The sequence below is a fragment of the Telmatherina bonti genome (genome assembly GCF_933228915.1).
Source record: "Telmatherina bonti genome assembly, chromosome: 3".
NCBI classification, from domain to species: domain Eukaryota; kingdom Metazoa; phylum Chordata; class Actinopteri; order Atheriniformes; family Telmatherinidae; genus Telmatherina; species Telmatherina bonti.
Genome location: NC_136621.1, coordinates 11,191,632 through 11,218,850, shown reverse-complemented (window position 1 = coordinate 11,218,850; position 27,219 = coordinate 11,191,632). Strand labels below are relative to the sequence as shown.

The 27,219-nt window shown below is 39.4% G+C and overlaps 2 protein-coding genes across 2 annotated transcripts; both read left to right on the top strand.

Annotated features, from left to right (window-relative positions):
• Window positions 1–607: 607 nt before the first annotated feature.
• Window positions 608–5,242, top strand: timm10 (translocase of inner mitochondrial membrane 10 homolog (yeast)). Its single transcript, XM_079264837.1, has 2 exons — window positions 608–802; window positions 4,084–5,242. Exons 1-2 carry the CDS (start codon window positions 732–734, stop codon window positions 4,277–4,279), a joined length of 267 nt encoding a protein of 88 aa, XP_079120963.1. The 5' UTR covers window positions 608–731; the 3' UTR covers window positions 4,280–5,242.
• A 3,868-nt stretch (window positions 5,243–9,110) lies between these two features.
• Window positions 9,111–26,953, top strand: unc93b1 (unc-93 homolog B1, TLR signaling regulator; the record flags this gene model as incomplete). The annotated part of the gene is made up of 12 exons (XM_079265113.1): window positions 9,111–9,227; window positions 9,349–9,490; window positions 9,589–9,742; window positions 10,058–10,219; window positions 13,221–13,350; window positions 13,507–13,600; window positions 17,149–17,273; window positions 18,451–18,633; window positions 18,782–19,055; window positions 19,143–19,264; window positions 20,607–20,729; window positions 26,711–26,953. 12 exons carry the CDS (start codon window positions 9,111–9,113, stop codon window positions 26,951–26,953), a joined length of 1,869 nt encoding a protein of 622 aa, XP_079121239.1.
• Window positions 26,954–27,219: the final 266 nt, after the last annotated feature.

The following is a 27,219-nucleotide window of genomic DNA, read 5'->3' as shown; positions in this document are numbered from 1 at the left end:
GAGGAGGAAGTGAATGAGATTGATGTGACTGGAGATGAAACAGAGTAATGTTTGTGCATAATTTTTACTGTTAGGCCGTCGATTTTACTGCACAAATTCTTTCTGTTTTTGTTTGTTTTATTTATGTATTTTATGACTGTTTGCATCAGGCACTGATGCGTTTTGGCTGCTGTTTTCCACATAGAAGAATCAGTTCAGTTATATTCAGGTCAAGTGGATGTTTTGATTTCTATTAATAATATACAAGAGAAAAGTTCTTATTGTTTAAATTTTCTATGTTTACCTTTCCTGTTTATTTTTAAGTTACATAAACTTTAAAGATGAATCTTTGAGACGGTTACGTTGAAAGCATTTCAGTGTCATAATGCTTTGTTAGGTACTGTTGTCAAAAAAGATGCTTCATTTTTCATCCTGTATTTGTCAAATACTATATTTTAAGGATATGAATATTGTTTATTAAAACCAGTATGTTTTTCATGAAAAAAGTGTTTCATGGAGAGCTCTTACTGGGGGGACTGGTTTGTTGTGGAGGTAAACCAGTAGAGGGCGCTTAAAGTTTGAATCAATCTTTATTGAAAACGGAAGTGTGTGTTGGGAAACGGCACACACGTGTTTTCTTGCAGAATTTGAAGGTTACAGGAGAAGCAAGGCTTAGACTGGTTGTAGTGGAGGGTAACTGGGACGGTGTGGTTTTGGTGGAAGCCGCTTGTGTGCATCACGGAGACGCAGACATGGATCCCATGAAGGCGCAGCAGCTGGCGGCGGAGCTGGAGGTGGAGATGATGGCTGACATGTACAACCGGTAAAGTCTCCACAAGCTAAAAGCTAGCCCCCGTTTGCAATATCGACCTGTTTTTAAACGTGTCTTCTTATTGAGTGATGATTGTGGAAAACAAACATTGTAGTTTAAGCACAGTTGGTTGGTTTGATCCTCTTAATTCATGTTGAACAGTGTGTTCAGTCAACTGGTCATCTTATGTACATCTGATGAAAATGGGAGTAACATGATAAAGAAAAGGTCACCCTCTCAGTTCCTAGGGTTTAATTTTATCAGAGTAACCTTTTAACTGGGTTTACAATTAGATGAAAAAATATAAAGATTTGATTCAATTCAGTTCAACTTTATTTATGTAGCGTCAAATCACGGCAATGCCATCACAAGACGCTTTACAGACAGAAAAAATAAAATAACATAATGAAAGCCAATTAATAACAGCCTATATAAGGAAATCAACAGATTGAGTTGGAGGCTCCAACTCGGTCTCCCATTCTGAGCAAGCACACTGGCGACAGTGGGAAGGAAAAAACTCCCTTTTAACAGGAAGGAAACCTCCGGCAGAACCCGGCTCAAGGACAGGCAGCCATCTGCCTCTGCTGTGTGGGGGGAAGAGGACAGAAAGACAACAGACAACAGGCACTGCTGAGACAGGAGACATACATGTTAATGATGCAACACTGTTATTGGGTGGGTGGGATAAGAGAGGGAGAAAAGCTTGATCAAATATTCAATTGAAGAAATTCACTGCATAAAAGATCTAGATTCAAAGTGATAAAGTGGAAATGAAACACGACCACATGGTGTTAAAGTAAATGGATTATCTGAATCAAAGGTACATTGTAGTTATTATACTGAAAATGACTTGTTTTGTACTGTGTAGGTAAATAAAGGTCTGTAGCTGTTATGTGAACTCCTAAAAGATCCAGACTGTCCTCAGCAGATGGTCTCTATGTTGGGCAGATCTCTATCCCTTTGACTAAACCAGTGCCACCTCTTTACCTTGACCTCCATTCATTTTCAGCAATTAGGTTCACAATGATAATTAGAATAGTAGTAGTAATAATTATTCATGTTATTCATAAAGTATGTTACATTTGTAAAACATCTCAAAGTGCTAGACAAAGTAAAAGCAAACAAAGTTTAAAATGGGAAAATGACAATAAAACCATTTGGTAGTAGATTTGCTGCAGTGTTTGGGATAATTGTATTGTTACATGATCTAATATCTAAAGAAACTTCAGCTGTTAGAGCTGTGATGATATGCTTTTATCCCGATTTGATTCAATTACAATTTTTTTTTGTGCCGATTCAATTTTAATTGCGATTCTCATAATTCCTTGATATTGCTGATATTTGTGGACTAAAAACAAACAAAAATCGTAATTTTTCTTGATTTCAATAAGCAAAAAACAACACAGTAGCCAGACCATCATTCTGTTGCTGTAATGCCCAAGAAGACAAGTAAAAAGATCAATAAAAACAATAAAAATGACAAAAATTTTATAATGGATTATTTTTATTAATTTGAAAAACAAACAAACAAAAAAACTTCACTGTTCTTTCAACACAACACTTCAATTCCAAACCTTCATGCTCACATTCAGTCTTCTTCAGGTGCCATAACATTAACAAAACACAATATTATCAACTAAATCTATTGTCATCTTGTTCAGCAGTCATTAAAACATATATGCTATTGTTTTAATGTCTTTTTACTGCAGCATTGCTAAAAAAAAATTAAATTAATATGGTCAGTTTGGCTGACTACACCACCATGAACAGCAGCAGATCCACAGTACCTTTGTGATGAGATGTGCTGCAAGTCGAGATATCATCTGATCCATTTAGTTTAACCATTTAATGAAAAATTAAATTTGCATAATGAAAGCGTCATATAGCACAGTAACAAGCTACCTTTGTATATTCCTCCCTGAGAAACCCAACTAAAACATTATCACTTTAATTATGGTTTATTTCTTCCATCCTCCTTGTTGAGTAGCGATGGAGTGATGGGCGGCTGGCAGAACTCAACGGGAACTTTAACAGGAGTCGAGGACGTTGTTAATGTGGCTCATTCAGAGCTGGGACAAAACCAAGAACAGCTGCAATGGGAGAACAAGTAGGAAGTCTATGATAAAAATAATGTCATATATTAAATGTTTACCTTCTTTTATTACTTATTTTCCTAATAAATTCCCTCAGTATTATTCTTCTTCTGCTGCTTTCTGTGGGACAGCTAGGCAGTGGCTCCATATGCACACTTATACACACACAAACAGGTACATGTACACACCAACAGACTGTGTACAAAAAAAAACAAAAAAAAAAAACAAAACTTGTGGCTGAATACGGAGGATCCAGGTCAGGAAAAACCATCTCAGGAGCGCATCTGCGTCAGGCGCCGCCGATGACCCAGAAACAAAACGCCTCCACCCGGGCGGCTACTTAGCTACAAGTCAGCGAAGGGCACACAGCGGCAAAGCACTGGCACAGACCACCACCGGGACAAGCAGACGCCCACCATGAGACCATCCCAGCCAGAGCCAATGGCAGCTCCTAGCACAGGCAGCCCCCACTGAGGAAACTCTGGAGATATTGTATAAAAACATAAAGTTATACAGGTGAAGAGCATAAAAAAATAAATAACTCAATAACTAATAAAACATAATAGACAAGTTAAACGCCAAGGTATGAAAACCATAGGTGGGTCTTAAGCTTGCCCTAAAAAGATGGGGATTCTTCGCCCTCGGTCCTCCGCAGGCTGTTCCACAGACGGCGACCAAAGTGCCGGAAAGATTCCTCACCGTTAAATCTGCTTTTCATGTTAAAATGTTTATGAATGAACATTATATCCGTTTTATCATTTTTCAGTCTTTTGTGGTTCTTTTTAGGATTGTAAATTGAGATAATATAAAAAATAATCCTTTCTTAAATGTTGTTTTTGCTATTTTGGTTTTTATTTGTTGAAATGTCAGTCGCTGGAGAATCCATCTTTCCAGACTTCAACTATCCATTTCTGCTCAACAAACTGATTCTTTGAATCAAACTGAGACCTCTGAGCTGCCGTAGGTGGGCTAAACTAAACCCACATCCTCCGCTAGGACTGACTTTCTCTGTTGCAGCCTAAACCCGGTCTGCGTCATACTGTGATGGTTCCTTCTGAAAATGCTCCAGTTTTTCACCAATTTCCAGCAGCGCAGTTTTAAATCTCATTATTTCCAGCAGACGGCGCTGTGGGGTTTTACTATATACTATATAATAAAAAAACCCCAAAAAAACTGACTTTTAGCTTCCTGTCGTTTCAGAATGACCAACGCCTGCCACAGGAAGTGTGTCCCCCCACATTACAAGGAGGCAGAACTGACAAAGGGGGAGTCGGTATGCCTGGACCGCTGTGTGGCCAAATACCTGGACCTTCATGAGAGGCTGGGTCGTAAGCTCACAGAGCTCTCCGTCCAGGATGAAGAAATGATGAGGAAGGCGGCAGCTGGCAGCGGATAGAGACCCTGATGAAGGAAACGAAGAGCAGCACTGTGGGAATGTTGTGGAATGGGATTAGCGTCTGGGATTTTTTTTAAGATGAGAGACTTGTGTCTTAAAAAGAGGGCGGGTAAATCAATAAGTTCATGGTGTTGAGGGTCTATCGGGTTGAACTACCTCCTCTTCTGCATCAGAGGATGATACAGACACAACTCTGAACGAAGAACGAGAGCTCTGATTGGATCCCTGCGATCCGTCAGCTTCTCTGGACACATTTCGCATTTTATATCCACCACGGCTTCAAGATGTTAGTGCCGAGAACTAGACAAGAAAGGCCTAATATAATTTTTAAGTTGCACTCTGTGCTTGTTTTCAGCGAGTCCAATAACATCACCGTTGCTGTTGACCCCGTGTTTAAACCACATTAAGTGGAAGTTATAGGTTAAAACATAAAATAATGTAAATGTAGTTTTTGTTTCTGAATTATCTTCTGAACTTGTTTTCTTTTTAATTCTTTAAAAACAAAACCTTACACATGACCCTCATTAGGTTCCCACAGCAGACGATCTTCAGGTGGACATGCTTTGCAAATGTCATGCAGACCCAAAGTGTTTAATGATAAAATAATAGATCTGATTTATTGATTATGGCATGGATTATGTGCATTGGTTGAGCCAAAATGTCTTTTTGTTTAAGACATTATGCAAAGTTTACTCAGACTTTGATTCTGGATGCTGCCGTGCTGTCTATTTGCTTGTGTATTATTTTTATGTGATGCGTGTCAGTGGGCCATGTTTCGTGATGTTTGGTTTTGTGTGCAAACCACAGTGACGGTTTCTCACGTGGACAGCAGAGAACCTGAATGTTGTGGTGTTAGTTTCTCTAATAAAAACAGCGTCATTCTTTATGTTAACATGAGTATTAAAGGCTGAGTTTGTGTCGAAGCAGCGAACAGGCTTCATAAATGTGTGTCTGTACCTTTAAGAGAAACAGGCAGAAATGGGGAAGTGAACGAAGCAAACTTTCATTTCCCTCGTGAAACCTTTATTTATACCTGCAGCTTGGTTCAGAAAAAGGAACCAAAAACAGACACTAGAAAACACGACAAGGACAAAGAGTCTGCGTGTCTGTCCTGTGGACAGACCTCGTTCATTTCTGAGCCTCGCGTGCAGACATGGTAAGTAAATCATTCATTTTTAAAACCATGGTAGACAGCGAGTTATGTTGTGCTCACAGAGAGTAAATAAAACTACTATTAGCATGGAAGTAAGTTTACTGGTTGTTCTAAAACCAGAAAAACTGGGATTTTACCTGCAAAACTAACATGATGTAAATACCGCGAGTTAAGGAGATGGCATAAAACCAGTACAACCTTGTCAAATCACAGTTTGTATTTAATGGCAACACTGAACATTAAAGGTTTTTTTTTTTCCCCCCACTAGCCAACAAAATACCCAACAAAATAGCATAACTTGTTAATATTTTATTGGAAAAAGGATAATACACCCTTTAGTACTATAAGGTTGTTTAAATAAAAAAAAAAAAGCATAAACGGCAAAAGAAAAAAAGTTACCAAAAGGTTGAACGAGGTTTTTAATAATTGTGATTATACAAATAATTTGTATAATATGGCTACACTGAACATTAAAGGTTTTTCACAATTTATATGGTGTGAAAATGTATTTGAAGCCCCATTTCCCCCAGACCTCTTGTTTTTTACTCTTCACCCTTCCCTCAGATAGGACAGAAACTTTTAATACAACACGGACAAAAAGGGAATAATAACATTTTAATAACACAAGTGTGGTAGGAGAGGATCCAGCAGTTTGTCAGGTTCTCCACAATGAGGCATTATGTGGAATTAGTCGTGTTGAAGCAGGAAAACATCTGAAACCCGCAGGAAAGCCTCAAGTACCAGAAATGAAGAACAAACCCTGCTTGAGATATTTATGTCATGTAATCACAGCAGTTTTCTGACTGTTGTCATGTCCATGATAAAAAAAAAAAAAGGGATGCTTTTGTGTATCCTCAGTGTATTTGCTGCTGATAGTCAGTGTGTATGTATGTTTTTTTGTTTTCTTTAAAAAAAAAAAAAAAGAAAGCCTAGTTTTCATGACTGTTTTATGTCTTGACTACAGGTAAGAAAACGATCTTTTCAAAAGATGATGGAGCACTGAAGAGCTCATATTATGAAATGATTTAGTACAGCATTTCTACATCCTGGTTCTCCAGGAGCAACTCCAGCACAGCTGAGTCAGATTAAGTGAACTGCTTGTTATTTTCTAAACAGGCCTGCTAACGAACTATTCATTTGATTAAGGTGTGTTAAGGTATGGACACCTCTAAAACATGCAGCAGTGATACCAGGGAACTCTGATCTAGTATTTATATATCTCCTGACTTATTAGACAGTGCTTCTTGGTTGGGTGATTTTGAAAAACTTCTTTGTAAAACATTTAGTATTTTGTAAACATTACATCCTTAGAAATGTCTGTGGATCACAGCAACCGTCCCAACCTTAAAATTGGTAAAGTTGCATCATAGCTAGTTGCTATAAACTGGCGACCAAACGGCAATTTAGTTATACCTGCAGTTTAAACTCTGCTGTGCTTTGATTGTGCACATTAGTATGTCAACAAACCTACAGTCACACCAATATTGTGCCCTCTTTAGTATTTCTGTCTGTGTCTTCTCCGACATGCTGAAAGGATTGCTGGTTTTAAAAAAGTCCTAAAAAAGGTTAAGTTCTTTAAAAGACCGACCCTCTACATTATAGCATCCTAGAAACGTAACTGCTGCATACCCTTCCCTGCCTTGATGAAGTGTTTGTTGACTTGGTTTCTGCTGACTTTATCATGAAACATTTTACCTGAAGCTAAATTCCTTCTGTGAAACCAGGCCAATGTTTCATGCCTCAGACCAGGGGTGCCCAAGTCTGGTCCTCGAGATAAGACTCAAGACCCAGACTGTTCTGCAGTTTTAGATCAGGGGTGCCCAAAATTGGTCCTCCAGGGCCTCTGTCCAGCAGGTTTTCAATGTATCCCTGCTCCAACACACCTGGCTTCCATTAAATCAGTGTTTTTCAATTCCGGTCCTCAGGCCTCCCTGCCCTGCTTGTTTTAGACATGACCCTTCTCCAAAGCACCTGAGTCAGATTATTGAACTTCTTCATCAAGTTCTTTGCAGTCTGTTAATGAGCCCTTTATTTCATTCAGGTGTGTTTAGGTAGGGTTGCCTATAAAACATGCAGGGCAGTGGGGCATGAGGACCTGAATTGAGAAACACTTCATTAAATGGATCCAACAGCCAATGAAGTTCTGCACAATGGCTGCTTAGCTTGAGTAAAGTGTATTGGAACAGGAATGCATGGAAAGCCCGCAGGATTGTGGCTCTCAAGAACCGGAGCTGGGCACCCCTGTTTTTAAGTCATCCTTTCTCCAACACACCTGAATCAAATGAATGGCTCATTACCAGGACTCTGCAGAGCTGAATGAAATGCAGATGAGGGAATTCAGGGAAGAAAGAGGGGAAATAAACCAGTTTTCTTCACAACCAGATGAGGAAAAACAGATAAAATCACCAGAATGTTACTGAAAGTAACATGAGGCTTGTGAGGCTTATCTCAAGAAAAGACTTTTCATCATGGCAGCTCGATCGGCTTGATAAAGATCAGTCAGAAGAGTTGAGTCATTCTCACAAAGAGATGTTAGTGTGACATTCTGCTGTTAATTTTTAAAAAAAATTTTCATGTATATGCACTTGGAAACTCCAAATAACTTAGATTTGAGGTAGAAATACTCTTCCATTTATTTTATTTTACAAGCTTTAATTGAAAATAAAAAATGAAAGTGACAATAAAAATAAATTGACTACAAGTCATTAGAATATTGATTTAAATCTTTTATATACTGAAAGAATATACTGTTCAGTAACCTGCAAATAAACAGTAAAATCATCATCATCATCTTCATCATCATGCTATCTGATGGCCCACGATGATCATGCGACATGGAAGATACCAGAGCTTGTTTTAACATTTTATGGCCTAAAAGTCTCAGAAGTGAAAACAAATGTGAAGCTTCATTACAGTGGTGTCAGGATATCTATATAAGTACTAAATCCAGTATTTTAACAGGCCGATAGTCCATCAAAACATCAGTGCCGCTATAGTTTGACTGTAAGGTCATATAAATCTGACAGAGACCACGTTGTACAAAGCTGTGGAAAACGCACATTTCAACATCATTTCTTTTAGCACTAACTTATCTTATAACTTATCTTAAATTATTAATTATTATTGAGATCTGTGGGACTGCTGTAAAATCGAGTAAACAGAGGGATGTAAAAATAAAAATAAGCCCATTTTAATTATAGGTTTTACATATCAGTACATCAAAAATAGTCTAGTTCTTACAGGCTCCTGTAATGGTCAATAAAATCATAGATACTCAATACACATTTTATCATTGTAAACCTCAATACACATCTTTTTTTTAATTAGTCCATGTATTTTGAATGTATTTGATTTATTTTTCATTTTTCTTTGTTCCTTGTTCTAATTATTTTCTCTATTAGATGCAACCTTAACTTCCGGTATCGATGGTTATATGAATTATTCATGTGATAAAGCCACAAACAGACCATTATAACCATTGGAAGAAGGATGGTGGTGTGTTGAAGGCACACTGAAATAAAACATACAATATTTTAAATGATTAATATTTGGTGAAATGAGCTCTGTATCTTATTAGGGACATTACAAGATGCCAGCAGACATGTAGGTAGGGCAGCCGAGAATAACTTTTTTATTATGAAGTATTCTTTTTGTGACCTGATTATTTCTGGACACCAGATGGACCCAACTGAGGGAGAAGACCTGATCATTGACGCCGATCAGCTTGTAATGCCTATTAATGGTGGTTTCAATGAACTGCTGAATGTGGGCCAAGAGGAGGATGTGCAGGGTCAGGTGAGCTCAGCTGTCCCGTGGAAAACAGCCACAGCAGCTGCTGTGATTTCACAGTTAAAGACCCCAAGTCTTTTTCTTTTTTTTTAAACGTATGCATGATGTAGTTACGTTTTCTCCTCAGATGGAGGAGTTTTTAGGCCCGCAGGCGCAGTACAACGAGGAGGAGGAAGAGAGGAAGTACTACAGGAGAAAGAAGCTGGGAGTCATCAAGAACGTTCTTGCAGCCAGTTTTGGAGCCATGATTGTTTATAGCGTTTATATGGGTGAGTTTGATGAGGTGCAAGACACCCCATCTAAAAGAAAAGAAATGATTAACAATCTTGTGTGTGTGTGTGTGTTTGTGTGTGCGTGCACAATACAGGTCTACTGCAAATGCAGCTAATCCTGCATTATGATATGACCTACCGTGAAGTGAAGTACAGCAACCTTGGCCTTGAAAACATCGACAGGAAGATGCTGATGGGCATCAACGTTACGCCAATCGTCGGCCTCCTGTACACTCCCATACTGATCAGGTAAAGTCAGACGCGGGGGTGTCAGACTCTGGTCCTCTATGGCTGCATTCCTGCTGGTTTGTATTGTTTCCCTGCTGCAACACACCTGACTGAAAGAAACTTGTCATTGTGAGGAAGTTGACAAAAAGCTGCTGGATCACACCTGAATCATATCAAATGGATCCAACAACTTCTCTTCAAGCTCCACACAATGACCCATTTCTTTCAGTCAGTTGTGTTGGAGCAGGGAAGCAACTATAAGAGTGAGTGACACCTTCTTTCTCTGGAATCCAACAGGCATTAACGCCTCCTGCACACAATGTCTGTCACTCACAGGTTTTTGGGTACGAAATGGATGATGTTCCTGGCTTCAGGAATCTACGCACTCTTTGTTTCAACCAACTACTGGGAGCGATACTACACGCTGGTTCCATCGGCTGTAGCCATTGGTGTGGCCATTGTGCCTCTCTGGGCCTCTTTGGGAAATTATATCACAAGGTGAGAGACAGGATATGAAAGAGAGAGAGAGGGGGCTTAGCAGCACTTACCGCATAATGAAAACCAAACCCAAGCCAGCAGTGTTTTCTAAGGCTGCTGTCGTGATTTAGTGGCTGTCGTGGCTTCTGCTTTCCTTATTCTAAGTTTTTAACACAACTTCACTGTGAATAAAAGTTTCCATTTCTCATGGAAAGTTCAGTTTCTTGAGGCTCCACCGATGCAAATAATTTTCCTAAACTGTGATGGCAGGTGGCTCAAGGAGTCAGCGCCAACACCGTGAAGACAACATTGTCTCCTGGTTATCCATTGATCTGTATTCTCATGTCTGTTACAAGCTACAGTAGCAAAGAAGGGTTTAGGATAAAACCTGCTTTTAGATGCTTAAAAATGGATTTTCTGTGCTCTCGTTGTCAAAGACAGACCAGGACTGCGTAAAATAGCAGGCTGCGATCCTGTTGAATTATTTAATAGGTTACAAACACGGTCCCAATCTCAATAATGCTTTGATTCTGCACATTTGGCAGAAAAAAAAAGGTTTTATTGATCAAAGGAGACAAAAATCAAGAATTTCCTTCATGTCGTTATAGACCAGTTTGGTTGTATGTTGAGAAGTGGATACTGGGAGGACTGGCAGGTGGTGTTGTGGTTAACACCTTCGCCCCACAGCCAGAAGGTTTGAGGTCTGAATGTTGGCTGGGACTTTCCTGTGTGGAGTGTGCATGTTCTCTGTCTTCCTCTGGTTTCCTCATACAATCCAACATCATGCATGTTTAATTTTTCTTTCTAGATCAGCTAAGAATGAGTGTAAATGGTGTCCAAAGTATGAGGGATAAAACAAACCAAACGGACTGGCAGAACGCTGGTTGTCCCCTTGTCATCATACTTCTTCCTCCATGCTTCATGATGCGCTCATGCAGCTACCATGCGACACACAAATAGACGGTAGTTGGAACCAGAAACATTACATTTTGAGTCAACACAACAAAGCAGATTTTCAGTGGTCTAATTAAAGTTTCCCTCACTCTGGCGCTCCTCAGCAGAGGTTTCTTCGCAGCATTTTGACCCTGAAGACCAGATTTTCACACTTTCCTTCTCACAGTTTGTTTTGAAACATGTCTGTGAGCATTTGTGTGGATGTGCTTTGGACTGATGTTTGATGAGCCTGGTAACTAAGTTATCCCCACTCTCATCTGTCTATGAATGGTCCATATGAGAGTTAGTTAAATCAGCGTTTGATGGTTCTTACCGCATCACTTTTGCTGTTTAATAGGTAGGTACGTTGTGAGACAGGTGGGTAAATGGGTTGATAGCTAGGCCTGTCATGGTAACAAATATTGCCATGTGATTAGTTCTCTGAGATATTATTGCGATAGACGATAATCTTGCGCGAAGAGATTTTGTCATTTTGAGACCATTTTCAACTAAAATAACAATAATGTCTTAATAATTAAGGTCCACCCTTCCAAAGTTCAACATACTTTTATTTCTACAGAACATTTAGCTCGGTGTGCAGACTGGACTCATCCTGTCCCCAGTCTGCTAAAACAGATCAGGATTTCTCCTGGGGTTTTGGCAACTTGGTTATCTGGAACAAATGGTCTCTAAACGCCATGTAAGACAGTTACATAGTCTCTAGTCAGCTCATATAAGGAGACATGTTTGGACTTGAGCAGAGGTGGAATGGTAAAATGTCATTTCTCATGTCATTGTAAAGTTGTGGAAGTGCCGTTTGTAACACGTATGTTCATCCAGATAATTCATACTGGCTGTGGAATGTTTGCAACATTTTTTTTAAAAATGTCGCCTTTTTAACAAAATTAAAGTGCAGCATCGCTTTACCAACCACGCTGTCTGAGTGCACACCATGTTGCACTGTCCTGTTGGTGATTAATCTGTCGGTTAAACACCGCAGTGATGGTGGACGGTCGGGAAGATGGAGCTGGCCTGTTTGTTTAGGTCTTAAAGTGGAACTATTGTGTGCATTTCGGGCTAATTTAATTTTATTTCTGAGACCAGAAGGACTGGGACTGATCGAGTTATTGTCACAAATCGCTTTATTTACTTCAGACCGACCCTCTCCGTAGGCTGTCAGATCAGCCTGTGGGCAAAACGAGTGGATTGAGACTCTTCCGCATTAAGCCCCGCCTCCCGCCACTGCACTACATCGGGAGCGCGCACCGCACCTGCTTTCGCCGTCATTGTAACGTCTCATAAACAGAAGGATTAGGCTCATATGAACTCAATAAAAAACACAAAATACAATGTCAACACATAGCATACAGCCCTACATCTTGGAACCTGAATCAGACCCTGAAAACGAAGTGGAAAACAGCAACCCACAGCAACGAATGCAGCAGGATGTCTCTCTTTGGTAAACTCACCAGCCATCGTTGGAAATAACTTTATCCCACGTTTTCCACCCGCCTGATGTATCTGTACATGCCCTTGTTAACCAGTAGAAGGTAACCAGTCACCGAACCTTATCCCCCGGGACGTCACAAGGATTTTGAAGTAGAAAAAACTCTCTAAAACGATGCGTTTTTTGTCGCCATGGAAACCGAACGGAGAGAGTGCTAAAACTCAAACTCAAACATGCGTTTAGGTGATAAAAAACGGTGCCGTTCAAATGTCTGATGAGGATTCAACACTGTAACACTGTGGAAAGCTCAGAAAACTATAAATACCATCATAGCACCCCTTTAAATACAGATGGAAGCTTGTTGTATTGTCGTCTTTCGTTAATATTGTCTTAAAACAAATGCGGCAGAAAAGAAAGACAAATGAAAATGATTGCGTCTGGCAAACATATTGCATGGATTTTTTCTTATCGTGCGATTAATTGACTTATTGCTTATTGTGACAGGCCTAGTTGGTAGATTTTGTTTTTAGGATAGTAAGCTGTTGTTTTCAATAGATATAACTTCTGTCTGGGTCTTTTAAATTAATGCACAGTCGTTTTTATCCCTTCTTCCATGTTCTTACAACAACACTGCACATGCAGGATGGCACAGCAGTACTACGAGTACGTCAACTACAGAGAAGAACACGTGCAGGAGCAGAAAAAGCTTCCAAAGGGGGCGTGTCACAGTTACATCATTGTCTTCCAGTCGCTCTTCTTCTCAATCTTCAATGTGAGTCGAAAGTCATCTTTGTCCCAGTAACCGTTTAATTAATTCAGTCTTGTTTGCTAAACTCATAGATGAAATGTGCTTAACAAGTGAAATGCACTTGTGCAATTTGAGAAGTAAATGAACAAAAGTTTCTTTGTTGTTTTTCTCCTCCATCAGCTGAGTTTTGTCTTCGCTGAGCTGCCCATGCGACTCGTCCTCAACAATTACCTTCATGGCAACAAACACATTCTGGCCAACGTGAAAACATGTGGTAAAACACCTCATTTCCAGCTTTATGTGAGACTCAGTCCATAAAAAACATAAAAACTAATTAATTCAGCCGTTTGGGGAAGTAAATGGATTGCTCTTTGGAGAGTTGGTCGGGCGGGAATGATTTTAAACTGTAAAGCGCTTTGAGTCTCACGTTTTATGATGGGAAAGTGCTTCATAAGTAAAGTTTGATTGATTGACTGATTTTCTGTCAGTGAGTAAATATGAAGCTGCAGCCTGATTATATCAAATCAAATCAAACTTTATTTCTTGAGCACTTTTCATGCCAAGGACAACAAAGTGCTTTACAAGATAAAATCAAGTCATAAGGATAAAAACAAACAGCAGATAACAATAAAGATACAATAACAATAAAGACACAAGCTCTTTCCACACACTCACACACACACAAGGACATAGAGCAAACACCCCCCCCCCCACCACCACCACCACACACACACATATTCCCTGAAATACATTATTCCCTGAATGCTGTCTCTTTAACCGAATGCAGGTTAATAAAACAAATAAAACATTAATTAAGTGATAAAAACCCTGACTTGGTGCTGATGTTAGCCATGAGATTGGCTCATATGGTCTGAAACAGCAGAATCACATCTGTTTACTAGTTTCAAAGGCTGTGACACCCACAAAACAAAACCTCTAAAGCTTCATGTTTAACATGTTGTGTCTCATTTGTCTTATCCGTCCTTCATCTGAATTAAGTTCAAAGGAAAAAGTTGTTTTTGGGACATTCGTAGAGACTAATATTTGTTGTCAAATAACATACTTAAAGGTTTTGTCCTCATAAATATATTTGCTGAATGTATTTAAATGGCTTAGATTGAACAACATTTATGCCTCATTTAGTATTGAGTACTGTGGCGGTGACGTTTTGGTAGCAGCTGCTGAAAAGTTGCCCAGAACCAGCAAATCTTTGTGTGAGATATCTTGGACTGGTTGAGGATGTTAGACGACAGTCTCACTAAAGATATATGCTGGAAAACAAATAAAACTGGACGACAGGACCAATCAGAGCCCAGAAACCTCTGTTACAGGAGTTGTTAGCAAAGTCATTCATAACTAAACTTGTCTACATATTGTTATGTAGTTACAACAATCTTCTTTCCTTCTTTATTACCACCAGAAAAGCAGATGTATCTTAATATAACATTTTCCCAGTTATATGGAGTAATTATCAATATCTTTTGATATAAATGTCTATATATGCTCAAACATTTTCAGAAAATAAGAAACTAAGGATAACAGAAAATCCAGTAATCCAGTTCTGTTACGCTCATGTCAATTAATTATATTATAAATAATAACTAAGACAGTAATAAAAATAAAAGACAAAATACACAAGCACCTGCATATTTTATGGCTCCTTTTTGTTCCAATACTTCTTATTATTAAATCTTAACAGCAAGAAATAATTACCTGCTGTCACGGTGTTTGCTATGTGTTGGTTTCTTTCCGCTGTCTTGACCTTGTGTTTGTGTTTCCATTTCAAAATATTCTGCTTTATGACATATTTTTTGTTCCTCTTGTTATGTTGCTCTGTGATATTTCATGTTGTGTGTTTGATACCTGCCATTACCCCTAGATGTCCTCAGTAGCCTTCATCAGCTCTCACAGCCAACACAGAGCGGATACTGCCTGCTTTTCACTGCTTTCTTCCTCGTCATCATCAGTGTCACTTTCTCCATCCATAGCTTGTAGTTACCCATTTGTCCCAGCCTGAGCCTTCATTTTGGTTTCAGCGTCACAGTAATCCACAGCATTTGTTAAAAAGACACAAAAAAGAGGAATCAGATCAGAGTCCACAGATGGTGGTTTTTTTATTTATCTTAAAAATGTTTCATCTGTACGGTGGACTTGTGGTTTGCAGTGGTGTTTCATAGCAAATGTTTTCTCTTGGGGCTCCAGGTTTCTTCACACGGTTTGAAAACATGCGAGATAAACTTGGGATTTTCAGCACATTGTCGGTTTGAGTGTTAGTGCAGATAGTTGTGTGTGCCTCTGTGTTGGTGAAATGGAAACCTGTCTGGGATTAAGCCAGCTTCTCATCCTCTGATGGCTTAAATATGCTTCAGATCCCCTGCAACTGAAGAGGATGAAGCACGTATAGAAAAAAGAGGGAATAATAACGCTGAATATGGATCTACGAGCTATTTTCCAGCTCACTTTGGTTTCGCTTTTCATGTTTCTCTCAGCTTGTTAACGTGGATTCAGCTGCTGAACTGCAACACACAGTACATCTCTTAAATCCTGTTACTCCTTTAAAGTTGAAGTTTTTCTGTATTCTCACATCTTTGTTGAAGCTATTCCTTTACTGTTCTAAATGTTTTACAAACTTGGTTGTAAAACCAGCCTAGAGTCTTGTCGGTCAAGCAAACTATTTAATCCACATCCCTGTAACAGCCAAAGTTAGTGTTACAGCCTCAGACTAGGCTGTTACTGTGTGTAAGACTGATTTAGCAGCTCGGCTGTGTGCTTCCATGTCTGTACTTGGCACGATGGTCTGAATGCACTTCCCTCTGTTTATTAATTGTTGTCCTTTCGGCTTGTGTTGCCACAGCGAATCATTTCACAGCTGAACTTTTGGCACATGTTTTACGCCGGATGCCCTCATGTATGTATCTGGGCTTGGAACCGGCCCTCAGAGAACAGTTGTGTCCCCCTAGGCCCTGCGGACCGTCAGGCGGCTCTACCACCTGAGCCCCTCCTCCCTCTGTCCCTGCTGCTCCTTATCCATTTAGCTGTTCTGCTGACCAGCGTTCACTACAGCTGTGTGAGTTTTTGACAGGTTGCTTTTGATGCTTTTCGCAAAAGTGAGTTGTTACTGTGGAAGTTAGATTTGATCCTAGGTCTACTTCTGCACCTGGTAAACAATGATGTCTGTTGCAGTAACATGGCAACTCTATCAACAACAACAGTCACCAGCAGTCAGTTTGGACAGTGTATAATTAGCAACATGCCTTCCCATGTAAAGAAGTATTGCTGCAGAGATGAGCCAATATCAGCAGAGGGCTACTTCTGAAGAGAGGCCTCCCTTGTCCCAAACCGAAGCTGTGTTTGTCTGCAATGAATGTAGTCCCTTTTACCGTGGGCTGCTGTGTCCTTTCTGTAGCATCAAAGTAGTATAAAATATTCCACAACATTACCGCCAGGTCTTGAGCCAGTGTCAGCCTTTTAGTGAACATTTCAGCTTTTCCATCTCTCTTGTTAACCAGGTTAGTTCTCAGGTAGCTCCAAGAGAAAGTAGTAAAACTTTGCTCACGTGTTTCTGTGACTTGTCATATATGAAAACTTCCAACACGTGGCTTATAATACAAAACCACCCACACACACCGTTATTTAAGCTGCTGCTTTATTAGTGTCGGTTTATGGTGAACATTTCAGCCACTTTCGCAGCAGACGTGGATTTTCATGTTAATCCGACAAGCAGATGCTTCAGGTCTGAGTTAAAGAAGAGTGTGTTGAACTGAAATATGCTCGTCTGCTTCCCATATGTCCATTTTAATGACTAAACATTACACTTCCCAGGTGCAGACATCACTGGAGTGATTCCTGGCTTTAACACCACCGTGCTTGTCAACCTGCCCCGCTCCATGCTGCTCATCCAAGTGGAAAGCATCCTCATGGGCTTCGCCTTCCTCGCCATGATTGTTGTAAGATCATCCCAGTGCATGCTCATGAATCTGACTCTCTGGATGTCAGCATGTTTATTTATTTATTTTTTTAATATAATTGTTTAGCTATCAGACTAGATGTTTGTGTAAGGCACCTTTGGGTTGTCTAACTCAGTCAGGGATCTTCCAAAGCAATAAGAGGACTGTTCAGTTCCACCTTAATGAACGCTGGAAAGACATTCATTAAATATGCTGTATAATGAGTCAAGTCCAGAGTGTTGCTCTTACTCTGCTCTCCCTCTTCTACATTTGTAGCACTTTTATAGAATTATTTTCTATATTTTCCTTTCCCTTTCATTAGAAAGGAAAAGAAAAGAAAGAAAAGAAAGCCCCAAATTTCCAACTTTGACCCTGAAAATATCTCATCTGTTCATCTATACCACTGGTTTCATGGAAAAAGTTCTCCTCTTGATCCACTTCACATTTTGGTTTGATTTGTCCTGAGCCAAATGTTGGGTTAATGCAGCAAGAACTGATTGCATAATGCTGGCAGAAAACAACGGAAAAGCTCACTCGATGTTTATTTAAGCTTCTTAGATGTTATTCTTACTTTACATAGCAGAATGGGGACAGTCAGAGCTAATAAGCATCCCGCAGCTCAGTTTTCCCATTTGGAAATGTCTCTGCTTTATTCGACTCTTAAATGTTTTAAGAAAAAAAAAAATTAAAAATTTTAGAAAGTCACAGTTATGACACAACACTTATTTCCAGTATCCAGTGGATGTTTTCTGTTTTATGTGGGCTGAAAGGACACAGAAGGTGCTGATTCTACTGGAAACAAGGTTGTTGAAAGTGACGAGATCAAATCAGGATACTGAAACTGCAGGCTTTAAGATCAAATCGATAAACCAGCTCAGTTACAAAGTTTCACATCATGTTTGAAACATCTTCTCAGATATTAGATGACGGCTAGGAAAATTTTAATTTGCATTCATTCTGTTAAATCCATAGTCTTTTCAGGGTGACAGTCATCTCCAAAAACATATTTTTAAAACCATTTTGAGGAAAGTAATCGTCATTTTTCCAGTGTTTGGTTTTTATGTATTTTTTGTCGAGCACTGCCTTGTTGCTTAAGTTGCAGACGTGCATCTGTGAGGTTAAATGTTCTGTCTGAACAGCGCAGAAAACGTGTGTTTCTGTGCTCTGCTACCCACAGTTCCTTGCGTTGTGTGGCCCCGCCTACCGCCCAACAGAAGAGATTGACCTCCGCAGCATCGGCTGGGGAAACATCTTCCAGCTGCCTTTCAAACACCTGAGGGATTACCGTCTGCGGCTGCTCTGCCCGTTCTTCATCTACAGTGGACTGGAAGTCCTGTTTGCCATCACAGGATTCTCCCTGGTACCGCACTGCCACACATGCGTCACAGTTACCCGGTTTAAGCCAAGATCCAATGTGTAAAAGAAGTGATGGCTAATTTAAAAATGAATAGGAAGACATGAAAGGAAGTAAAAATATGAACGTTTCACTTTTTCCCCATCCTCAACAGTCCTATGGTGTCTGCATCCTGGGCCTGGACAAACTGTGGCTTCTGATAGTCGTCTACGGCCTCTCCTGCTCTGTATTTTCATCTCTCTGTCTTGGCCTCTTGCGCCTCCCTCGCTGGATGTGTCTGATTGGAGGAGCTGCAGTGCATTTAGTGTTGCTGGTGGCTCTCATGGTGTTCTCTGTAGAACCCAATCAGCCGCAGTACCTCGGCCCGCTCCTGGTTATTTCTGTGCTGTGGGGTATCGGCACCGCGCTGAACAAGACAGGAGTCAGCAGTAAGTTTCATCCATGGTCTGTCTGTACACGTTTTCCTTTTTTCCACACACAATAAGTTAATATGAACTCATCTGTGTGCATGGCAGCCCTGGTTGGTATGCTGTATGCTGAAGAAAAGGAACGGCTGGACTTTGTCTACACCATCTATCACTGGTGGCAGGCCATTGCCATCTTTATAGTTTACCTCTGGTCCAACATGCCGATGAGGGTGAGTGACATGATTTTAGATTTAGTTTAGAGACATTCTACTCGTGGTTTTGGGCCGCCTGCGGCGAGGACTGAGTAGAGTGACTGCTAAAACAACCATAGTTCAGTCTTTTAAATATATTGTCAGGAAACTTTATAAATAAGTGCAGCGATTCACTGAAACAGATGGACACACAAAGGAATTTACCATACTTAAGTCAAAAAAGTGTTTATATCATTTCAATAAGCTTACAAGTCAATGTTGGAATTAGTCAGAAACTTCGAAAGAAACTTTCTTGTTTTTTTTCTTTAGTTTTCAGAAATAGTTTACTGTTTTTTTCCCAGTCTTTTGTTCTGTTGTTTCTTAAGATGATCCGAAACTGCTTAGATAATGTTGCTACTGATTTATCAGTACAGTTTTTATGCGGTTTGGCTGTCCTCAGGCTTTTCTCACTGTTTCCCTTCCTTAATAATTGCCTCTTATTGCAGTATTAAGTAACTTGGACAAAAAAGCTCAATATATTCCTCGTACATGTTGCTTTTGAAATAAAAACGAAAGACCTAAAAAAAAGAGAAAAACCTGGAGAGAAATCGTTGATACCACTAGAAAATATTACAGGTCTGATCTCTTTAAACCAAATGTAGACAAAACTAAAAAAAACCTTCGCCACAATTCTCCCCATATTGTAATTATTTGTTCTCTTCCTATGATAAAAATTCCAAAGGCCCCTAATTTTTATATATTCTGGATCATAGTATCTGGAATAATTCCCTGCATCATTCATTATCCTAACCACTTAATCCAATGAAGGGGGAAGCTGGAGCCTATCCCAGCAGTCTTCGGGGGCTAACTCCACACAGAAAGGCCAATGTCCGAGCCTCACCCCAGCCAAGTATCGAACCAGCGACCACCTTGCTGTGTGCTAACCAGCATGCCACCGTGCAGCCACCCTTACCTGGAACAGTCTTTAATATATTTTACAACCTGTTGGAAGCTTGTCCTGTAGTTTTTTCCTAAATGCTCCGACCGTTTTCGTTGGAGTTACGTGCACAAATGTTGAAAACGGCCATATGTCACAATGTTAAAGAATCCTCTAAAAAACTCCTGGATCCAAACAGTGATCCGGATCACCACTTAAATTAAATCAGTTCTTCTTTTTCACATTTATTAACACTTCTAAAATCCGACCATAACTTTTTAAATGATCTTGAACAAAAAAATATAGACAAACAAACATAAACGCTGGTAAAGACATAACCGCCTTAGCAAAGGTAGTGAGGGGTGAATTAAAATGTTGGAACAGAACTATATATATTAAGATTTCCTTCTGTTTTTCTGTCATTTTTCCCCTAACTACATGTAGGCCAAGCTCTCCATCCTAATAGCCACTTTACTGCTGGCATGCTACTGCTATTTAGTGATGGAGCGTCGGGTGGCCAAGAAGGTGCAGCACAGACTCCCTCGTATCCCTCGCCCACGGCACAAGGTAATTTACTCTACGCATCCAATTCTAAAGAGGCCACTTAAAACAGTTTATTTCATCATTTTAAATCCAATTGAGGAGTATTTTATCAGATCTTTTCTGGTCAAAACATGTCATTAAGAGAAGGATTTTCTTTTCCTTTACTGATATACTGACTGCACTGAACAGTTTTTTTTTTTTTTAAAATCTGAGGAATTACAGCGTATGAATCATCACAAAATATAGAAATATGTAGAGAGAAATCATATTGTACATGCATGTTTGTAACTGACTATAACTCACCCACAGTTAATAAATGAGGAAATGCTGGTTGTGCTGATACACTCAGGGTTGATCCCGTCACATTTATGTCAATGCCTCTTGATGAAGACGATATGAGAAATTTTGTTCAAGTAACAACCCATGATGAAACTTATTTGATTTAGTCAAAAGCTTTTCACATTAAAAACATTAAAACTTAATAACGGCTCGATGTGCTTTTGGGGGTTTGACGTAAACTGGAGGGCAAAATATTTTAAATGGACGTCCATAAGAGGGAAACGGTTTAAGGTGACGTAGACAGACAGATATTAAGTCCTCCAAGAACTTAATAGCCCATTGTCCGCAGAGATAACTCGGTAAGGGGGCTGAAAGTTAGCTCAAACCAAGAGGGCGATTTCATAACGGACAATGAAGCAACACAAATTAGAAACAGCAAGAATCATCTGTGAAAAGCTCAGAAAACAGCAGCACTTGATAATCTCTTTCTGCAAAGGAGTGTTTTACACTTGAAATTTTTTTTAACCAGCAGAGCAAAGCTAAAGCACCACCAACACAACACAGTAGGTTTTTTTTTTTTTTTTTAATTTTATTGAGCACTAGTGGTACAGGGTGTGTAGAAAGACACAGGTACAGAGAAACAAAACTAATCAGATTAGTGCTCACATCAGCATTTTCTAATAGTAATTCCCCACCTTAGGACATAGGGACATCCACAGTGATAAGGACTTTCATGAATATACACTATGTACATGTATATGTAAAAAAAAAATAAAAAAATAAAGGTGTTAAGTTTGGGCTCATCAGAGCTAATTTTGTGCACTGTGCACGGATAATTATGTCACAGATACAGATGCAAGAGGAGCTGTTAAGTGGCGCTAAGGAGGCAGTATTTTAAGTTTACCCAAGTAAGACAGTACTGAGTCCCAGACAGAGAAAAACTTATCCCGTGTTCCTCGTATAGTTTATTTTATCTTCTCTAACTGTATGACATGCAAGGAATAAATTTATGGAATGAGCTTCAAAAAGAAGTTAAAGAATCAGGAACAATCAATGTGTTTAAGAAAAGCATGAAAAGAACAATATTAACGACTTATGAAGAGTTAGAGGCATAATGTGAATTACCTTGAATAATTACAATGGTGTTATATTTTGGATATCTGTAAATGCTTTCAAAACTACTAAAAAGAAAGGAATGTAATGGGTAACTAATGCAAATTTTAGAACAACTGGATGTTGTATGTGAATAATGTAAAATGTATAATTAGAATGGACATAAGATGATTATGAAATTAATTAAGGGGCAGATATCATAAGATTGCTCTTCTTTTTGCTCCTTTTCATTCAGGCCAAATTTAATTGGTAGTCTTATTTTGTATTTATTTTTATGTTGTTTTGAATGAAATAAATAAATAAAATGAAATGAAATGAAGTGCATTAGGTCACTAAGCCATAGCGACACACTGGGTTGTGTGTCCTTCTGCACACAAGCAATGTTGTGAAGGCAATTATATTTTTGTGACTTTTTTTTAATTATAAAGTATTTTTTATTTGTGGTACCAAACATGGCCATTGCTGCATTTGGCTGGAGTTAGGTTTTAAGAGCATCTGAGTTTTATTTTAAGTGCATCTGACAGTATTTTAAGGAACCCCCACCAGTAGGTTGTCAAGGCCGGGCAGAACCAGAACATATGGGATAAGTTGGGGTATTTCGACACCTAACACAGCCAGCATCTATGTTGGGATATATTCAAACCAGTTTTGATTTTGAGTAATAGATGCGATGCAAGATTTTAAATTCAATTGTACTTAACCTGCAACACGACGTGCTGCTATTTACTCTCATTAGGGCATTGTCCCAAATGTCATCTAATTCCCTAACTCCGGCAACCAGTCCACTTTGATCTTTGTAAGGTTTGCATCTTTAAAGGATGTAATACAGTCATTTATTCTTGCGATTAATCTTTTGGGGGTGAATGGCGCTCCTAACAGTTTGTCTAAATTGGTAGGTAATTATATACGGGGGAAGTTAGAGTTGTGATGTTGTAAAAAGTGGCGGATTTGAAAGAAACGGAATAGACTAGACCTGGGAGATTAAACCTGTGTGACAACTCATCAAAACTAGCAAATATAGAGTTCATGTACATGTCTTTGAAATACTGAATACCTTGTTTTCCCCAGAGTGAATTTAGAATCTAGCCTTGCCTGGGGGAAAAGATTATTTTGTATGAGACCTAAATAAAGGAGGTTGTCCAATCTGAAGTGCCGTCTAAATTGAAACCATATTTTGAGGACATTTATGACAACTGGATTATTATTGAACTTTGAGACTGTGATGGGCAGGGTAGAAGTAACCAGGGCTCTAAGAGAAGTAGTGCAGGACCAGGATGCATTGGGGGTATGGAGCCAGTACATGACTTTTTCTATATTTGAGGCCCAGTCATAATCACAAAAATTTGGAAGGGCTTGGCCACCTTGGTGTTTTGGACTCTGTAACAGTTCTAAACGTATTCTAGGTTTCTTCTCATCCCACATAAAAGAGGTGAAGGCTTTATCAAGGGACTGAAAGAAAGATTTAGGAAGGTAGAGAGGAATACACTGAAATAGGTAAAGGAATTTGGGGAGCATGGTCATTCTAATACAGCTGATTTTCTCTATTAAGGATAGAACAAGTCATTTCCATTTTTATAGTTCTAATTTTTGGGGTTTTTTGAGTAGCGGGCCAAAGTTTTCTTGGCTAAGTTGTCGCATGTCTCTTGTGATATTGATGCTTAAGTATTTAAATACATTTTTGGAAATTTCAAATGGTAGATCACTATCTTGTATTTGGAGAGCCAGACTATTAACAGCATATCATTTGCTTTAATTTATATTTCATTTGTATCCAGAGAAAGCTCCAAATTCTTTCATGGCATGGATTAAATTGGGAATGCTTCGGCCAGGGTCTGATACATATATTAATAAATCATCTGCATACAGAGATACTCTATACCTCCCCTGTGCATTCTACAAATTGATGGTAGGGTGTTCAGTTTGATGGATAAAGGCTCTATAGCCAAGGCAAACAGTAATGGGCTTACTGGGCAGCCCTGGCAGGTACCTCTTGACAGCTTGAAATATTTTGAGCGTTTCCCGTTTGTTAGGACAGATGCTTGGCGTGAGGTATACAAGAGTCTAATCCGTGCAACAAAGTTAGAGCCATAACCGAATTTCTTTAAACATGAAAATAAAAATCTCCATTCTACTCTATCAAAAGCTTTCTCCGCATCCAGCACGATAAACACGTCTGGTACTGCATTAGACGCAGGAGTGTAAATAACGTTTAAGAGTCTGCGTATATTTATAAATGGATGATGCCTCGGCATTAAACATGTTTGATCGGCAGAAATTACTTAATGTATCGTTGCTTCTAGGCGCAGGGTAATAACTTTAGCCGGGATTTTCGCGTCGCTATTCAGGAGGGAAATATGGTGACATGGGCCACATTCTGTGGCAGGAGGATGATCGATGCTTCAAAGTCTGTGGGAGTGAGCCACATGACAGAGCGTTATTAAACATGTCAAGCAAGAGAGCTGATAGTTTATTCAAAAATTTTTCTTTACAATTCAGTAGGGTACCCATTGGTGCCTGGTGTTTTGCCATTTTACATGGTCTTTATTGCTTTTATGATTTCTGTTTAATTCAGTTGTAGCTCGGTCATGGCCCTAAGCACTGCGAGAGGGTCTCGACTGCAGACTGGAGAATGAGGCGAGGCTGGATATTGGATGGGGCTGGATGTCCAATCCCACCCCTCAACATTTTGATTGGATCATGTTTCTCTTAGCCATTGCTAACCCTAACCCCCATTGCCTGTCTAACCACGCCCATTTGACATCCAACTCCGCCCAATATCCAGCCCCGCCCCATTCTCCAGGATGCAGCCGGGGTTATTGAGCACTGCTGGTATTGAACAGGCATTAAGGTCATCTTTGTCTCCATGTTCATAGAAGTATCCTTGTATTTTTAACAGTAGGTGTTCCTTATTTTTTATTTGTTACCAGATTATATTGTGTTTGAAGATCCAGCTTTCTTTTGTGAAATTCAAAGTAGGGGGCCAATGAATACTGATTATCCACAGGATGATACGTCTTGTCTAGTTCTTTTAATTTTATTCATTTTAGCTGAGTATGATATAATCTCACCCCTGATCACAGCTTTTAATGTTTCCCAGAGAAGGGGGGGATGTCATCTTTTATTATTAGACTATAAAATCATCTATTTTCTTGGATATAATTTTACCAAATCTGTTAGCACACAAAAGGTTTACATTAAATTTCCAAGAGGGGTGTTCCGGTTTATAAAGAGGGAATCCAGGATCTAATAATACTGGGGCATGATCTGATTCAACACAGGACAAGTATTCCATTTTTGTAAAATAAGGCAGAAAGTTCTGCTCAAAGAAAAAATAATCTATTTGACTATATGAGTGATGCACAGGGGAAAAGAAAGAGGACTTGCTCTGTGGGAATAAGGAACGCCAAGGGTCAACATGTCCTGCCTCGTCCATGAAATCTAACAGAAGTTTAGCCTTTTTAGAGAGATTTGCATATTTAGGGTTAGGACGGTCGAGGATTGGGTGTGTGTGTCACACAGTTTGTAAATGTATGTTTTAACGCAATGCAGACAGATTGCAAAGTTATGTTCAGCCTGAGAGGTTTATATCTCCTTCCTTACATAAAAGAGAGGAAGTGCTGTGTGTCAACTAAGAGTAGCATAAATAAAGCACCAAATGAAAGTTTCTCATAGTATTTTGATGCAGTACCTGCAGGAGCAGCAAAATTTCTGTCATGTGTTAAATGGGATTGTTGACTGACCAGATGTGTAAATATCAGAGAGAACAAAATGTAAACGATCTGAAAGTGATGCAGGAAGGGGATCACCTCTCAGCTGCATGTTACACAGTTATGAGTTTTTTTTAAATCACATTATTAGACTTAAAAATACTGTCAGGTGTTGGATCTGTATCAAGAATAAGACAAAACTCTTGTCCTTACACTCTCCATAACCTTGAATACAAACAAGTGCTGAATTAACCAAATCCCAATTCACTGCCAGGAGGTCTGTGAAATTTTCTGAAACCCATCAAAAGTATCTCTTGAGGTTCTGTTCTTCGCCTTACACAGTTCTGGAAGATTCTATAATAAACAGATTAATTAGTGGCACATGAATATCTCAGGATTGGGATGAGAAGGATCGTCCTCTAAAAGCTTAGTTTTTCCAAGTGTCCCTCTTTGTGCCAAACTGTGTCGGAGAATCCATCCATCAACTAATAGGAAAAAAGTCTATCAAGAAGAACTGAAGTCTTCTGACATCTACAATATTAAATAATTAAATTGAAATAATAACTAAATATTTAAATAGGCTTGAATTCAAGCCGATCATTTCCTTGCAGTGCTTTCACAGAAGATTGGGAAGTTTTCTTTCATTCTGTGGGAACAAATCAAGTTTTCTGAAAGGAAAAAAAAAGAGAATACATTTTTAATAACAGTTTCATATAATGTAATAAAGAACAACCTTTGTCATTTGATCAAAGACTAGATTTCATTTCCTGCAAACTCGGGTTAATCCCCCATTCCTCCGTCAGAGCAGGAGCAAAGCCTAGTCATGGTCACAACTTTATTGTAACACATGTAAGTGATGACAACAAGGCTGCAACAGATTTAACCAATGTTTGTTTTGGCCCTCAGGTCAAAGGTTACCGCTATCTGGAAGAGGACAACTCGGATGAGTCGGATTCAGAGGAAGATGACGAAGAGGATAAAGGGGGAATGGAGGACGATGAGCATGTTGTGGAGGAGATGGAGGCAGAGGACAGGGAAGAAGGAGGTCAAGATGCTGGGGCCGAAGGAGGTGACTCACCCAGAATCTGGAGGAGAGGAGGAAAGGGCCAACAGCGCAGACTGGAGGACACTGATGAGGAAAGGCCATGAGGAAGAGGGAGAGAGGAGGACATGGAAGGGAAACAGGGTGGGGGTGGGGGCTATGACTTCCTTCACAGCACTAAATTAAACAAACACGGCCTGCAGTTTAAGTCTAAAAAATAGCCGTTAAATGATAATTATCCACCAATGGTAAGAAATTGGCAGCAGTGTTTGCTGTTGGTTAGCATGAGGAAGTCTGGGTCAAGCTTTAGCCTGATATTAATAGGTTCAGTAAAGTTTCAAAAAGACTTTGATCTCCATACTTTACAGATGAG